We start from the raw sequence: 15774 nt of genomic DNA, 5'->3' as shown, positions 1-15774 counted from the left end.
GGTCCTTTTGTCGCTCTTCGCAATCTTTTTTTGGCTTTGGGTTTCCAGAACATTTTGGTATCATCAGCAAACATGGCCACCTTCACTGCTCACCACTAGCTCTAGATGTATGATGAACAAATTAAAAAGCACAGGTCCCAAAACCAATCCTTGGGAACTCCCTTTTCTAAATTGCACAGGGAGCCTCCTCAAGTTAAGGAAGGCTCCTCACTACACAAGTCATGATAAACGCAGAAGGGGCAGGAGGAACAGCATGGCTTTGGGGTGCATGGCCCCCATAGCCACTGTCACCATTTTAACCTTCTCCCCATGAGTAATGTGTGAAGACAACACGTGTTGCACTTAAATCCTTTTAATTTCTGTGGAAATTAAGAACATAACATAAGAATGTAAGAGGAGCTATCTAGTCTATCTAGGTCTATCTAGTCCAGCATCCTGTTTTAACACTGACCAACCTGATGGCCATGGGATGGCCACAAGCAGATCCTGAGTGCAACAGCACCCTCTCCACTTGCACTGGTATTCAGAAGCATATTGCCTCTGACTGTTCGTTGGAACTGTCTTTGTCTGGACTGGACGCAAAGAATTCAAGAGTCTAGATGACTGCCCATATGCTCCACCGTCACCAAGAAATCAGAACATGGAGTAAATTCATTTCTGACCTCAGACACAGTGGCCATTCTCCTTCACACACGTACAATCTGTCCTTAGAAAATCTGTCCTATAAGAAAATTAGCAAACCGACTAGGAAACATGTATGCTAGCTCCAACTTCAGTCCTGACTCTTGATCACCCTATAGTATGTCTTGCCTACCCACCCAACACTGCATTTCCACTGCCAACATAAATCCACGTGGCCTGGGATTTATAGCAGTCCTTGGTTGTGTAGTTATTGGCAACAGCAATTTCAGCCTACGGAGAACAACGTTTGGAACAAGCCGTCATTTAGACCTGGATTTATGCTTGTTTGTTCTTCAGAAATGAACTCAGCAAACCATAAATTTCCTTTGCAAAAGAAGAGTGCAGCCTGGGAATATTTATGGACTACAGACAGGAGAAGGAGCTAGCTGAGACTCATAACTTAAGGCTTCCCATGGAACCTGCGCAAAAGAAGCTTATTTGTGGGACTATCGCCCACTTCAAGAGCAAAATAACTCACTAGGATGTCCAGATAGCTACAAGAACAAAATACTTTGGGGGATGGAGACACATGACTTTTTACCAGGAAAAGTCCATTTGTACAATTACCAAAGGGTATGTGGAAGAATGTGGGAAACTGATAGAAACTAGCTTTGTCATGTGACCAGGTGCTGTCATCACCCTAGTACACTATATTTTTCACCAGATGCTGGGGCTTAGTAAACAAATCTCATCATGTGACCTTCCTATGAACAATTGATATCCCCATTCATTCATTCATTCATTCATTTCATGCTCATACTTGAAGTGACAAGTTGTCACTTCACGTCCTAGGACCCTCGTACCTACGGGACCGCCTCTCCCAGTATGCCCCACGGAGGACCTTAAGGTCCATAAATAGCAACACCCTACAGGTCCCGGGCCCTAAGGAAGGTAGATTAGCCTCAACCAGAGCCAGGGCTTTTTCAACACTGGCTCCAGCCTGGTGGAACGCTCTGCCTCATGAGACCAGGGCCCTGCAGGATCGGATTTCTTTCCACAGGGCCTGTAAGACAGAGTTGTTCTGCCTGGCCTTTGGCTTGGAGTCAATTTGATTCCCTCCCCCTCTTTCTTTTTTCCTTTCTCCTCCTGTGATGAGGCTGCATTTTAATGTTTTAATGTTTTAATGTTGTATTTTAATCTTGTTTTTAAGTTGTATTCATTCAACTTGTTTTATTATTGGTTGTGCCCGGCCTTGGCTGGGGAGGGCGGGGTATAAATAAAATTTATTATTATTATTATTATTATTATTATTATTATTATTATTATTATTATTATTATCTATTTATGCCTCTGACTCTAAGTGTTCTCAGCTGTACATTTGTTAGAAATCGGATTTGGTGCCAAGTTGAGCAAGATGAGCACCACAACCCCAGAGTCGTCCGTGACTGGACCTAATGGTCAGGGTCCCTTTACCTTTATAACATAAAACTGCTTCATGACAATATTCATGGAAGTCAACTATTTCCATGGATTTCAACATTCTCCACATCCAACATGCTTTGGAAAGGACTTCCAGGATATGGCAACTTACAATCTGAGCACATGCAGAGCATTCACAAGACTGGTTCGACATGCTAAAAGCCACCAGAAATGCCAATCCATGTTTAGCAGGCTAACATGAAGAACTGCTGTGATAGAAAATGCTGCTGAAACCCAAGCTATGTGTCTCAAGTGTTTCCCATTGGTTTGTTCTAACCTTCTAAACCCATCCCACGCTCCCAGCCCATAGTTCTACTTGATTCTACCTTTCAAACATGCTTATTGGCCCAGGTCAAAGTCTCCTAACTATGTAAACCTATCCATGTTTGCTCAGAAATAAGTTACATAGTGTTCCATACTTTGCTTCTGTCCTGGCTTTAGTCCTGCCTCTAATAAACATGTTCAGGACTCTTTTCAGGCTGTATCTCTCCACATGCTGCAGAATGAGATGGGATTGTGGTGGCAGAATGTTCAGGTTCAGACTGCAGGTGTGAAACATCACATTTCTTAATATTCTCCAACATATTTCCTGCAAGTATAAAACCAGCATGGCAGGGAGATGGCAGGACCAGAACCTCTCCCCTTGATATCCTAAATTTCTACATGCATGGAATTTTTTATGTGGTGAACAATGAAAAATGTGGATCCACACCTGAAATCTGAAATTATAGCATTTACTCTTCCATCTTAGACACAGTTGTAATGCATATGTTGGTCCAGCCTTCAACGCAAAGCTGAAATCAATATTTTCTGAAAATCAATCTGAACACCCTAGTACCAAGAGCAATACACAAATGTATCTGCTCCTACTGAGTACAGTGGTACCTCGGGTTACATACGCTTCAGGTTACATACGCTTCAAGTTACAGACTCCGCTAACCCAGAAATAGCGCTTCAAGTTAAGAACTTTGCTTCAGGATGAGAACAGAAATCGTGCTCCGGCGGTGCGGCAGCAGCAGGAGGCCCCATTAGCTAAAGTGGTGCTTCAGGTTAAGAACAGTTTCAGGTTAAGAACGGACCTCCGGAACGAATTAAGTACTTAACCTGAGGTACCACTGTACAGATTACCCAGGACAAGTCACTTTAATCACACTGTACAAGCTTTTAATGAGGCGTTATTCTCTGACAGCAGCACAACATTTTCCCCTAGTGACCCTCACTGAAAGGTCATCTCTCATTTCAGCTCCAAGTCTGCCGTCATTCCACATGCATAACATTTCTTTTCTTGTAAGAATTTAGCACAGGTGAAAGGTGGCAGATTTACAGCTCCAGAAACAGGTTTACTCTGTGTAGACAAAAGTAGACCCAAAGTAGAACAGTTTAAAAAAAAAATCAAAAACCAGCACATCTCTCCATAAGCAGTAAACAAACAAAAGGGCTAAAATATTAAACTTAAGGTGTCATAAATTATGTCGGTTTTCTTTCATTAGAGTTGCTCTGTGAGTTTGTTACTATATTTTTTTCTCTTCAGAAGGGGAATGCTTGTGGGAGTAGGATTTTCTGCATCAGGTGCCAAAGGAACATGGCTGGCCATGGGTACAATGTAACCTGAGAGGGGGCAGCACACAGAATTCCATTTCTTCCTCAGGCAGCAAAATATATTGAGCCAACTCTGGGTAAGGCAGATGAAGAAAAGAAAAAAACAACAACCCAAAACCAAATTAGGCTGTAGCTATGAGGTCAGCTTATAGACTCAGATATCAAGTTACACAATTTGGATTCTGAGATAAACAAGCAATGGCTGCTCCTCATCTCAGATAATTTTTAAAACACTTAAAAACTATTTTAAAATGTTTCATTTTAGCTTTAGAAGTGTCTACTCTACAAGCAGCTTCATAAGAGAGCCTTCTATGGAGGCATATGGGGTCCAGCCTTGATCTCTGGTGGGAAGCAATATAAAGGTGTGATAGAAAGGTAAACATAAATTAATAAATACCTAGATGAATAATCATTTTGTCCAGCACTTTCACTGCAGCGTTGTAGATCCCAGAATTCTTTGAGTTTAGGTTGTCAGTGACTACAGTCACCACAGAGACCAGGACTGGATTTAAACCATCTTTGAGGATTGGGATCATGGAAGCAACTGACTCTAATGCACACTGATTCACTTTCTTGTTCGAGTCCTGAAGTCTCGGAGTAAAAGCATCAAAGATCTGTTAATACAAAAAAGAACAAGTAAATCCTACTGTAAATAGCATACTGCGCTGTTAGCACAGAAAAGTGGAGAAACAGAGTCAGTTACAAGTCTACATATGGAAGCAAAACATTTCAATATAGTGTCTTCACAGCCATCAGAACCTCTTTTTGTACGTACTACCATTTCTCATAGTGGAGAGATAGCTCCTAACAAACCAAACTAAAAAACTGGGGATAATTTTGGTTTGAGATAGGGTGATATCCTTGTCTAATTTACTGCGTTATGTTGAGGAAGTTTTACAAAAGTTAGCTCTATGATGGTGAAGGAATAATCAAGCCAGGATCAGCAACATGTAGTTAAGGGACGGCATTGACTGACTGACTGACTGACTGATTGACTGATTCTTTGGGTCATTAACAGGATGTGGTGCTCTATAGTTACCTCCCTGCCCTCTTGAAAGTAAGCAGTTTTGTTTTGTTTTTAACTCCTGTATACAACCTGTAAACAAACCAAGATCTCTTCTTTCCACAGTTTACAGAGAGATGGAGGCCAAGAAGCAGCAACTGCTACGAAGGTTCTTCAGAAACAGCAGCACATTGAACATTGCCCTTACATAAGGGCAAAATATATGTTATATTAGCTATGTAGTTGTACATTTAAGCGCTAGGAATCCACACTGGGATCTTAGCAAGGGGCTGTAACTCAAAATGGAATATTAGCATGGCAAAACCTATTTGGTTTTTTGCAACTTTCTGACTAGTTGCAGGACCTTAGCCAGACCTAGCAGAGTAAACGCAGAATCCACAGAAGCAATTGGCGACTTGGCTGCAAACAGGATAGACGAAGCAGGAACCAGGAACTTGTAGTTAGGTGTTTATTATATACAGTGGACTATTTACAGGAACAGAACACAGATCTTTAGCTAGCTCTCTCATACACAACTCACAACTCCTACACTGACACACAGAACTCTGAACACTGAACTCCAGAACTAACACATTCCAGTTAGTAGGCCATTAATTATCACTCCCTTGAGAGAGCTTGACCAATCAGGGAGCTGTCTCCATGTCTCTGTTATCACCAGGCAGACTTACTCCTTCACATGACCTTCTGGCTGTCTGCCAAACCTTAATTGCCTCTGTGTGAGTAGCTGCACGTACACAGTTTCCCAACAGGGGGGAGGCTCAGAAACTTTACTCCCCACTGTAGCCATAATCCAAATTGTGCAATTTGAATTGGGAGAGGGGATCTTTCCATTTGGATCTCTTTTATTGTACTTACAGGTACAGAGCCCCCAAATCTGGATCACAACCACAGTAGGGCCAAGGATTAAACCTCCTTCCCCCATTACACTACCAATCTGTGCTTAAAGGCACAGCCATGTATCTCACATAATACATAGTTCGCCCATCAGTTAAACTGAGTAGGGAATCGGGATTAAGATGGCCCAACCTAATCTCAACGAATGGGTCACCTGTATTAGGCTACTGGCACCCAAATGTATGGCATCCAAGTACCTGTATGATATTTGAGGACACAAGCTGGGGGTTGTTCTTGCAGTGCTCCATTAGCAACGCCACTCCCTCCATTCGCATCTGGAATTCCTTCGCCACCAGCATCTTGTTCAGCTCCTTGAGCTGCTCCATCATTTCGATGCTGCGAAGGGACGAGCGGCGAGCCACCGACTGCGGGATGCTTAGGACATCTGGGACAGAGCTGGCATTGAGAACCAAAGGTTGATTCATTGTGTTATGCATTCATAGTACTTAAATGACAGCACTCAATTACATTGCCCAATTACATTGCTCTCATGACTAGAAGTGGGGGAATTGTCTGTTTCTGTTTCTCATTTTTTTCAGTCATAGCTTCTGTTCTTCCACGTTTCCACATCAGTTTGTGGTTGTTAAAAAAAATCCTCATGAAAATTCATCTGTGTCTTAGTGTGAATTTATTCTAATACACACACTTTTATATGCAGTTTTGCCTGCTATATATTTTTGTACCCAATTTTCATAATTTAATGGCTTTTTGTATGTTATTTTCTTGAATATATGCATGTTATACACACTTTAGTATCTGCATTTTTGGTACATATTACTCAGTTGGAGAACTGTCCTGCAAAACATTAATAACTGCATACGCTGAAAGACAGCTGTGTTTCAGTTCTTCAGTTGTTTTGGGAAGGGCCAATTGGGCAGGTTCACCTTTGAATGCAAGCTGAAATGAATTTTTCCTCCATCCCTAACTCAGCACCAACACAATTTTTGAAATTCAAAATGTATAATGCACTGAAGCAAAATGTTTTAACTTACTGAACCCACATAATTCACTTTGTAAAGTTATCGATGTGCCAAACTGGAAGATGACTGGCAAAAAAAATGGAAGTGGGGAAAGTGAAAGAAGGCTGAGGTGGAGGAAATCAGGAAGGTCCTGTCTAAGGTATAGAGAGCAAGGAGCTAGGATTCATGGGGATGGACAGCACATGCTTCTGGTAATTTCATTCAGTAACACAATCAAGGGCCTGTTCAGCAGACATTTTTATTGAATGAAGGAAACCACAATGGATCCCACGAAAACCTATCATGCTAAAAGATAGCAAAAAGAAAAACAGCTCTGAGCATGCAGAGTAGTTTAGTAGAGCCAAGGGGTGCTCCATACCTTTCCTCTGAAGGCAGGCTGTCCAGTGAGGTTGTCAGACTGCTGCTCTTCAACCCTCTGTGGCTTTTGGCAGAAGGAGCTTGCGAAGATTGGTCTTCTAATCCCTGCATAGAGAAATGCATAGGCCAGGAGTGGTTAAGTTTTCTTGAGTCAAAGGCCACACTGGCCTTTGGTCAACCCTCCAAGCACTACAGTCCCGTGGTTGGTGTGGCCCCAGTGGTTGTTTCTGGCCCCGCTCTCTTATTCAAACACACAGGCACACACACACCCTCCAGAGGGCCAGTGTGGTGTAGTGGTTAAGAGCGGTGGACTCGTAATCTGGGGAACCGGTTTCGCTTCCCTGCTCCTCCACATGCAGTTGCTGGGTGACCTTGGGCCAGTCACACTTCTCTGAAGTCTCTCAGCCCCACTCACCTCACAGAGTGTTTGTTGTGGGGGCAGAAGGGAAAGGAGAATGTTAGCCGCTTTGAGACTCCTTCGGGTAGTGATAAAGTGGGATATCAAATCCAAACTACTACTCTTCTTCTTCTTCTTCTTCTTCTTCTTCTTCTTCTTCTTCTTCTTCTTCTTCTTCTCCTCCTCCTCCTCCTCCTCCTCCTCCTCCTCCTCCTCCTCCTCCATAGAAAGGAGCTGGATTGGGAGGGTTATAGCCCCCTCTGCACTCGATCAAACTGATGACTGGGGAGGGAGCAATCCACCCCACACTGTGCCTGCTTTAAATATGCTTTTATTTCACTATGGCTGCCATCAAAATCAGGGGTGCTTGGGAAGTTGTGTGACCCCTGATATAGGCATTTTAACAAAGAGTGAAATTACACATAGACAAGTTGCAGTATTTTCAAACTTTTCCTGTAACATTTGAAGAGGAGATGTATGGGCACAAACATATGCTTAAGATCCTAAGAAAATCTTTGCTGGATCATGCCAATGGCCTATCTATTCCAGCATCGTGTTTTCTCACAGCGGCCAATCGGATGCCTGTGGGAAGCCTGCAAGCAGGATGTGAGTGCACAGGGGTGGCCTGAGACATTTCAGCACTGGAGGCAAAACACCCCCTGCCACCCCCACAGTGGAGAGGGGCATGAGGTTCAGAGAAGGCTTCGTCAAGCCTTGCCAGCCCACCAGACTACAGTGGGGAGGGGAGCTTTAGAAAGCACTTCTCTTGAAGTAGAATCAGTTTCCAAAGCTTCCTTCCCGCTCAGTAGCAAAGCTGGGTGGTGGAATGCCTCCCCTCTTGCCAACTTGGTAAGAAAAGAGGCATTCTGCAGAGCTTTGCTGCTGGTCCTAACAAGTCTGAGAGATTTCATATGTCTTGCTCTGAACATGATTGAGCCCTTAATTTTTATTTACCAAAGAATGAAATATATTTGATCTTCTGATTCCACTTTCAGCACAAATATTTCTTATAAAGAGATTTTATTAAAGCTTTTTCATAATACAGTAAGATAAAAAAAAAATCTAAATAAGAACAAAAACAGAGAGAGAAAGATTTAAAAAAATTAGTCTAAATAAAAACAAAAACAGAGAGAGAAAGAGGAAATAAAACACCAAATCTTCCCAACACATTCTGTGCCCCTCCATACTCACTTTCTGCTTAATTGCAGCCATGACATCACGCAAGTCATGTGACGGTAGACACTGCTTCAAATACCCATCAAATTTTGAATGGGACATAAGGATGTTCAGCATCTTCCGGCCATAAAATCTAGCACAGGGAGGTAAAAGTTAATTAAGAACATTTGATGGCAAAATTGTGACTCTGTTTCAGAAAGTGGCATTTGTCTGGTTCAGGGTGGTCCAACCTCTCAGGCCAAGTGGGCCACGATAGTACTTCGATACACAACCCATGAGCCACACACTGAATTAAATTTCCATATTGTAAATCAAAGTGTTCACAATATAGCTACTATTATTTAACACACACAATTAATATAATTAAATACACAATTAATGAGTAAAATATAAATGTCTACAAAAGACAAATCACAAAATAATTCAGAAAAATAGAACCACCACAGATTCTGAAGGAAGTATACCATAATTCAAGACATCAAGAACGCTTTTCATTGCCAGCACTCATTCATAATAAAAATGAATGTATGTACCAATGTACCAGTGTGCTCTAGCGATGAGAGTATTGGACTAGATCAGACCTGGGAGATCAGGGTTCAGATTCTTTTCACAAACCTCTTTGGGGTAGCTGCTTTGTTGGTTTTGTTTTTTTTGTTTTTGTTTTTACAATCGAGTGGCATATGAATTTCATGAAATGAATGAATGACTGAATAAATAAATAAATCACTCCCACCATACCTGGCCATTGGCCATGCTAGCTGGGGCTGATTGAAATGGAAGGCCAAAACATTTGGAGGGCAATATGTTGAGAAAGGCTGGTCCATATCAGCTTGCAATGAAATGCATTCAAAGACTCTCAGCTGTTTGGCTGGCAGTTTACCTTGTGTCTTGATTGCAGTCTTGAGCAAGTTTGACCAGCGTCTGCACTAGAAGCTCTGTACTCTCCCGGTTGCCCGAGAGCAGTTTCTCTGCCCCAATCTGCTCCACGATGGTCAGCAAGTGTTCAGCCGCACATTTCCGGATGAGGGGGTTACGGTGGCTGCAAACACAGTGGTCCTAAGAATGAGACCTCTTCTTTTCTTATACTGCAAAGTGGAAAAAAGAGCTGGGCGCCTGGCAGCTACCCCAGCTTGCCTCAGCCAAAATACCCCAACCCAGCTAGTTCTGACCCTAACTGGCAAACTGGCTTACATGGGTGGGAAACCTGAATGTGACACTTGGCTTAACTTCATGCAGGCAGAAAAGGAGGACGGGAGCAGGAAAATGGAAAGGGGGCAGCTGAAACAGACGGAGTGGTTGAAGGAGGGGGAGCAGCCCTCTGTAAGCCATCAGTTCAGATCTCTGGCGAGAGTATTTTGCCTCAGCTCTGGCAAACCATAAGCAAGGAAGAAGATGGAGAGGGGGAGGGAGGGAGAGCGCATGGGGTGACCACACCCATTTTGGACTCCAGCCCCACCCATCATTGTCATGCATCCCTGAAAGTTTACCCCCCAGGGACATGATCCGGGTACCTTATTATCCAGTGTGATTGCAGCCCTACTCTACTTCAAAAGAACAAGTCATGGGTAAGAAGAAGAGGTGTGAGGGCCCAGAAAAAAAATCTAGGGAAATTGGTCCAGATATAACTGAGGAAGCAAGCATGTAGAGGAAAATGCCCTTCACGTACTTCACTCCATTGGCCATGAGGGCAGCCATCGCTCGTGAGGGAGTCACATTCTGCGCCATTACGCCCAAGCACTGATCAGCTGCTTTCTGGATGAATTCACTAGAATCGCCTGCCTTCTGGAGAAGGACCCGAGAAATCTCTTCAACCTCTTGGTCCATGTGCTTCTTCATGGCCTTGAAGAGGTCAGCTAGGGTCCCGATAGCAAACCGAGATACTTTTGACCGGAGGTTGCTAACCTGGCAATGGAAACATTACAAGCGTTTGCGCATTCATGTGATCCTGTTTGCTGCTGCAAATGCTGACATACCAACCAAAGGCAGGACAATTTATTTGTAATTGTCCACAAAATGCCACACTTCTTATCAAAGTGTGGATAATAAACCAGGATGTGCCAATCAAGTTGAGTCACTCGCGGTGTACATCTGCATTGCCTTCCTATCATGAATAGGAGAAACATGGAATTGTTTCAGTTTTGATAATGGCTCCATCTGAATGGGCACCACAACCTGCAGATCTAACCTAAGGAAGGAGAGTACTAAATCTGGAGCTCCTAACCATCATTTAAAACATATGCATGCATCAGTGCTTAATAAATACAGTGGTGCCCCGCAAGACGAATGCCTCGCAAGACGGAAAACTCGCTAGACGAAAGAGTTTTCCGTTTTGAAAGTGCTTCGCAAAACGAATCTCCTATGGGCTTGCTTCGCAAGACGAAAATGTCTTGCGAGTTCCTGCTGGTTTTTTCCCCTTCCCCCCTTTTTCTAAGCCGCTAAGCTGCTTATCAGCTGATCCGATCAACAGATAAGCCGCTAAAAGCAGCTAAAAGCCACTAATAGCGCTATTAGCCGCTTATCAGCTGATCCGATCAGCAGATAAGCAGCTAATAGCGCTAATAGCGCTAAGCCGCTTATCAGCTGGTCCGATCAGCAAATAAGCCGCTAAAAGCCTCTAATAGCCTCTAATAGCGCTAATCCGCTAATCCTTCAATGGGCTTGCTTCGCAAGACGGAAAAAACCGCTAGACGAAGAGAATCACAGAACGGATTCTTTTCATCTTTGAGGCACCACTGTAAAATAAATAATACAGTCAGGCTTGCTCACTGGTTTGAGCAACTAACAAACTTTTTGCTGCTGTGCTCCACATGAGAGACAACAACAAAAAATCATTATTTGTACCCCACCCATCTGGCTGGGTTGCCCCAGCCACTCTGGGCAGCTTTCCTCACTTTTACACACAAAATACTTAACAGGAGCTGAATGTCCTGACAGATGGGGGGTGAGCTGCCAATGCCTGAAAAGAGCTGTAAATATTTATCAGTCCTAATTTCTTATATTACTTTTTAAACTATGAACTGAAAAAAGGGGGGATTTCTGGAAGGGAAGTAAGCTATCCATTTTTCATTCTATGTGTATAAACAGACACCCTGCCATCAACACTTTGCTTGTGTTTCGCAAAGTGGGAGGAGGGTTTGAATCCCACAGAACTGAATCCCACATTCATATAATTAAAGTTTGAAGATGCTCCAACCTTCCCATTAACAGGGAATCAAGTCTACATCCATGATAATTTGAGAGAGAAGCCAGAGACCACAAATTACACAAATGGCCAGCCATTATTTGCTGCAGATGACAGAAGGCTTAATGGCCTTGCCAACTTTGCTATGTTAACAGCCCAGTCGGCTGATCAAACAATGAGCAAGTGTAGAAACGGCCCCTGTGGCTTCTTTTACCTCCTGCTTTTTATTAGAAGGGTTTAAAATGAGAACAATAAAAACCTCTCCATTAAGCGATCAAATAAACAGCAAAGCTGTTAAGAGCGGCCGTTGGGTAAATAAGCTCCCAATAAGAATTGGCTGCCTCACAGAGTCCAGCACATAATGTATTTGGGTTTGGGGAAATGTAGGTAGCTCGGATCAGCTTTTGTTCTCCCTTTTTCTGGGTGGAAATAGAGGAAGCATTTCAGACAAAGAGATGCAGTTGATAGAAGAGACAGAATCAACATGGTTGGACTTGCAGGTTCTTCTGTGAGAAATGCTGAATTTGGGTTTCAACAACTAAGTACAAAATGCATGTACATCAGGTCAGATACGAAAGCTACATAATATGACTAAACTGTATCTTTCAACCCACCTCTGATATACATCAGAAAGGCCCTAGTCCTTTCCTAATCACTGCTTTAAGTGAAGTATACACATTTGGGTCCTCAGTAACTGACATGCTTCACGGGTATTTGCGTACAAGAACCCAAATACATTTCTCTTTCTTCTTCATTCCTTTATTTTAGACAGATATTTGCCACTTACATTTATACATAAAATATATTTATTATATAAAACCATGGCAGACTCCAAGATGCAGAGGCCATAGCTCAGGAATGAGGAAACTTTTTCAGCCCAAGGCTGCATTCCCTTCTGAAAAACTTTCCAAGGGCCTCATGACAGTAGTGTGAGGGGCCAGAGGCAAAAGTACTTGAAGCAATGGATGTAAAATTTACCTTTGTGCAATAGTAGGATAGTTTCTGCATACACATCTCTATATTCTCCATCCAGACACACAAGAGGCATTATCAGTGCATTGCTCATGTATGCAAGTGTCTCAGAAGGTCCACATGATGTCTGTCCTCTTCAAAAGGCCACCCCATATATTTCCTCCATTTACCGTATTTTTCGCTCCATAAGACGCACTTTTCCCCTCCTAAAAAGTAAGGGGAAATGTGTGAGCGAATGCAGGCTGTGCAGCTATCGCTGAAGCCAGGAGAGCAAGAGGGAACGGTGCGCACCGATCCCTCTTGCTCTCCTGGCTTCAGCGATAGCCACGCAAAGCCTCTTGGGTGCAGCCGGAGCGCTCCTGCCTCTTCGCTCAAGAGGCTTTGCATTGCTTTCTCGTTTCTTGTTTTCCTCCTCTAAAAACTAGGTGCGTCAGGTGCATCTTATAGAGTGAAAAATACGATAATTCAGATTTGTGGTTTGACGGTTTTGCTTTTTTGTTTTTACTTATTGGATTTTCCATTGAAACAGGAAAGTGGGACCTCAGCTCTTCCATGGATACTAACTCAACTTTTATTCTTTCACTCCATTGCCATTCTCCTTGCTAAAATAGAGTAAAAAGTCACTGAAAGCTTAAGTTTCAGAAGCAGACAGCTTTGTGGAAAGTGAGTAAATGCATGCAAATTTAATTAATTTGCATGGATTTATTTTGTGCTGAATCCCCCCCCCCCGTGCAGGTTATACCCAGCTTATTAATTGCTTATTTTTCCAGTAGAGATAAGGAGCATATTGGGCAGCAATAGGTATAGACAGGTATAAAAGCTGCTCAGAGACCCATTGGCTAAATAAAAACAGATTGGAAAGTGTCAGGTAAGCCACAAGAGAAGATAGATTGGACATATGTTAAATGCACATTTCCCACCTCCTTTATGGCTGCCAAGGAAACATCATGAAGTCTACACTGGAGAACTTCTGAATGGCAGGTAGCCAAGCATCGGATGCTGAAGAGTCCTTTCTCCTTCAGATGCCTGAGAGGCAATTATCAGAAAGATGGAGGGAGAGAAGAGAAGGGAAATTATTGGTCTCGCCTGGCATTTTGCAGAAACAGGATTTCTCACTGCAGTAAAAGAGTCTGAAAATGAGATGTGTCACAGAAGCCACACATTGGGAATACAGAAAAGCAAAGATGCTGAATTTTAACAGAAGCTCTTATACACTATGGTTTTAAAACTACTATTGGGGAAAAATACATTCCACTGTGTGCTAGACAGAATCTCCTATGAATTAAGCTGAATAAAAGAGTGTGATTGATTTACTAGTTCCACATCATAGGCTCCATCCTTGGAAAGGGCTGAAACCTGCATGGCAAGTTTTTCTCTTGCGAGGCTCAAGAGGTGAAGCTTGTGGAGTCCCCCCCCCCCCTTTTTAAGGCCAATAATCCCTCACAACTCTGCCTTTCTGAATTAACAGCACCATCTGCAGGTGATCTGGCGACAAAAATGAGCACAGGTGACAAATTCCAGAGCAACAGCTGCCAGAAAGGTAGATGTGTTTGTACTCTTAGCAACAAGAAACAATATCATGACACCTTAAAGACTAACAGATGGATTATAGCATAAGCTTTGTGGACGATGGCTCACATCATGAGACGTGTGAATTGTTGTCACTGGTTGGCAGATATATCCAATGAAAAAGAAAAAAATCATGTTAACTGTTAGGTCCAGCGGCAACGAAGACTGAATCTTCCACATCTTTTTGAAAGCACAGCTTTTATATTTCCATAGAAAACTAATGGTGTGTGTTAGGAAAGGCTTTTTATCAAGTTGTATATTTTAAAAAGTAGGATTATTTTTGGGAATAACACATTTCAAATTAAATGTGGTAACATTGTGCAACTCACTGGTATTATTACAATGTCTGGGGGTGTTAAGCAGGGTCATGGCCAGCGCTACTATTAGACAAAGTGGGGAAGCCACCTGAGGTAAGAAGAAGAAGAGTTTGGATTTGATATCCCACCTTTCACTCCCTTTAAGAAGTCTCAAAGCGGCTAACATTCTCCTTTCCCTTCCTCCCCCACAACAAACACTCTGTGAGGTGAGTGGGGCTGAGAGACTTCAGAGAAGTGTGACTGGCCCAAGGTCACCCAGCAGCTGCATGTGGAGGAGCGGAGACGCGAACCCGGTTCCCCAGATTACGAGACTACCGCTCTTAACCACTACACCACACTGGCTGATTTCGGGTGTCACAAAATGGCAGCTACAGTGGTGCCTCGCAAGACGAAATTAATCCGTTCCGCGAGTCTCTTCGTCTTGCGGTTTTTTCGTCTTGCGAAGCACAGCTATTAGCGGCTTAGCGGCTATTAGCGGCTTAGCGGCTATTAACGGCTTAGCGGCTTTAAGAAAAAGGAAACAAACTCGCAAGAACTCGCAAGACGTTTCGTCTTGCGAAGCAAGCCCATAGGGAAATTCGTCTTGCGGAACGACTCAAAAAACGGAAAACTCTTTCGTCTAGCGAGTTTTTCGTCTTGCGAGGCATTCGTCTTGCGGGGCACCACTGTAATTGTTATTTAATTATTATTAGATACTTACTGCCTGCAAGTAGGAGAGGTGCTTTGGGGAGTTTCTTCCTCAGGTGCCAATATACCTTACCTGCCCTTGTGCTTAATGTGTATGAGGTGGGAATACTAGTGCTACTCTGCCTCAGGCAGCAACATCTCTTGGACCTGCCTTGGGCAAGATTGTATTCTTGCCCCCTTGGTATTTATTTTGTATCTAAATGAACTTGACAATGCCCTTAACTTCACTCTCCAAAACTTGACAGCAGAGGCAACTGAGTCTTACTTTATTGGCTAATGATGTGGTCTTATTATCGTATTCCAGACTCAAGTCTTAAAAGGCTTTTTGGTCATGTTTTCTAAGTCCTGTACTCTAAATTGTACTGTACAGATAAATCAGGGGAAATTACAGTTAGCTGTCTCTGAAAAAGGTTTATTCAGTGGAAGTGGCTGCTTGGCAGCCAAATTCTAATCAAGAGCTAAATGCTGGCATTGCTCTTGTCTCACACATAGATTTCATGCTGTCGCGAAAGCCACTCAAA

At 43.0% G+C, this 15774-nt stretch overlaps 1 protein-coding gene across 8 annotated transcripts in view; it reads right to left on the bottom strand.

The window, feature by feature from the left end:
* The window catches only part of TOGARAM2 (TOG array regulator of axonemal microtubules 2), an 83487-nt gene that overhangs the window by 9293 nt on the left and 58420 nt on the right, over window positions 1–15774 (bottom strand). For all 8 annotated transcript variants that reach the window (XM_081186373.1, XM_081186372.1, XM_081186370.1 and 5 more), the window contains 7 exons: window positions 13601–13706; window positions 10194–10429; window positions 9408–9566; window positions 8543–8660; window positions 6956–7059; window positions 5815–6013; window positions 4097–4313 (listed from right to left, as the gene is read on the bottom strand). In XM_081186373.1, the coding sequence (XP_081042499.1) occupies window positions 4097–4313; window positions 5815–6013; window positions 6956–7059; window positions 8543–8660; window positions 9408–9566; window positions 10194–10429; window positions 13601–13706 (1139 nt within the window). The remainder of the gene's footprint in view (window positions 1–4096; window positions 4314–5814; window positions 6014–6955; window positions 7060–8542; window positions 8661–9407; window positions 9567–10193; window positions 10430–13600; window positions 13707–15774) is intronic.

This window comes from Podarcis bocagei (assembly GCF_964188305.1).
Source record: "Podarcis bocagei genome assembly, chromosome: 3".
Classification (NCBI taxonomy): Eukaryota; Metazoa; Chordata; class Lepidosauria; order Squamata; family Lacertidae; genus Podarcis; species Podarcis bocagei.
Note: the sequence above shows the minus strand (reverse complement) of the source record. Positions and strands in the feature narration are given on the sequence as shown.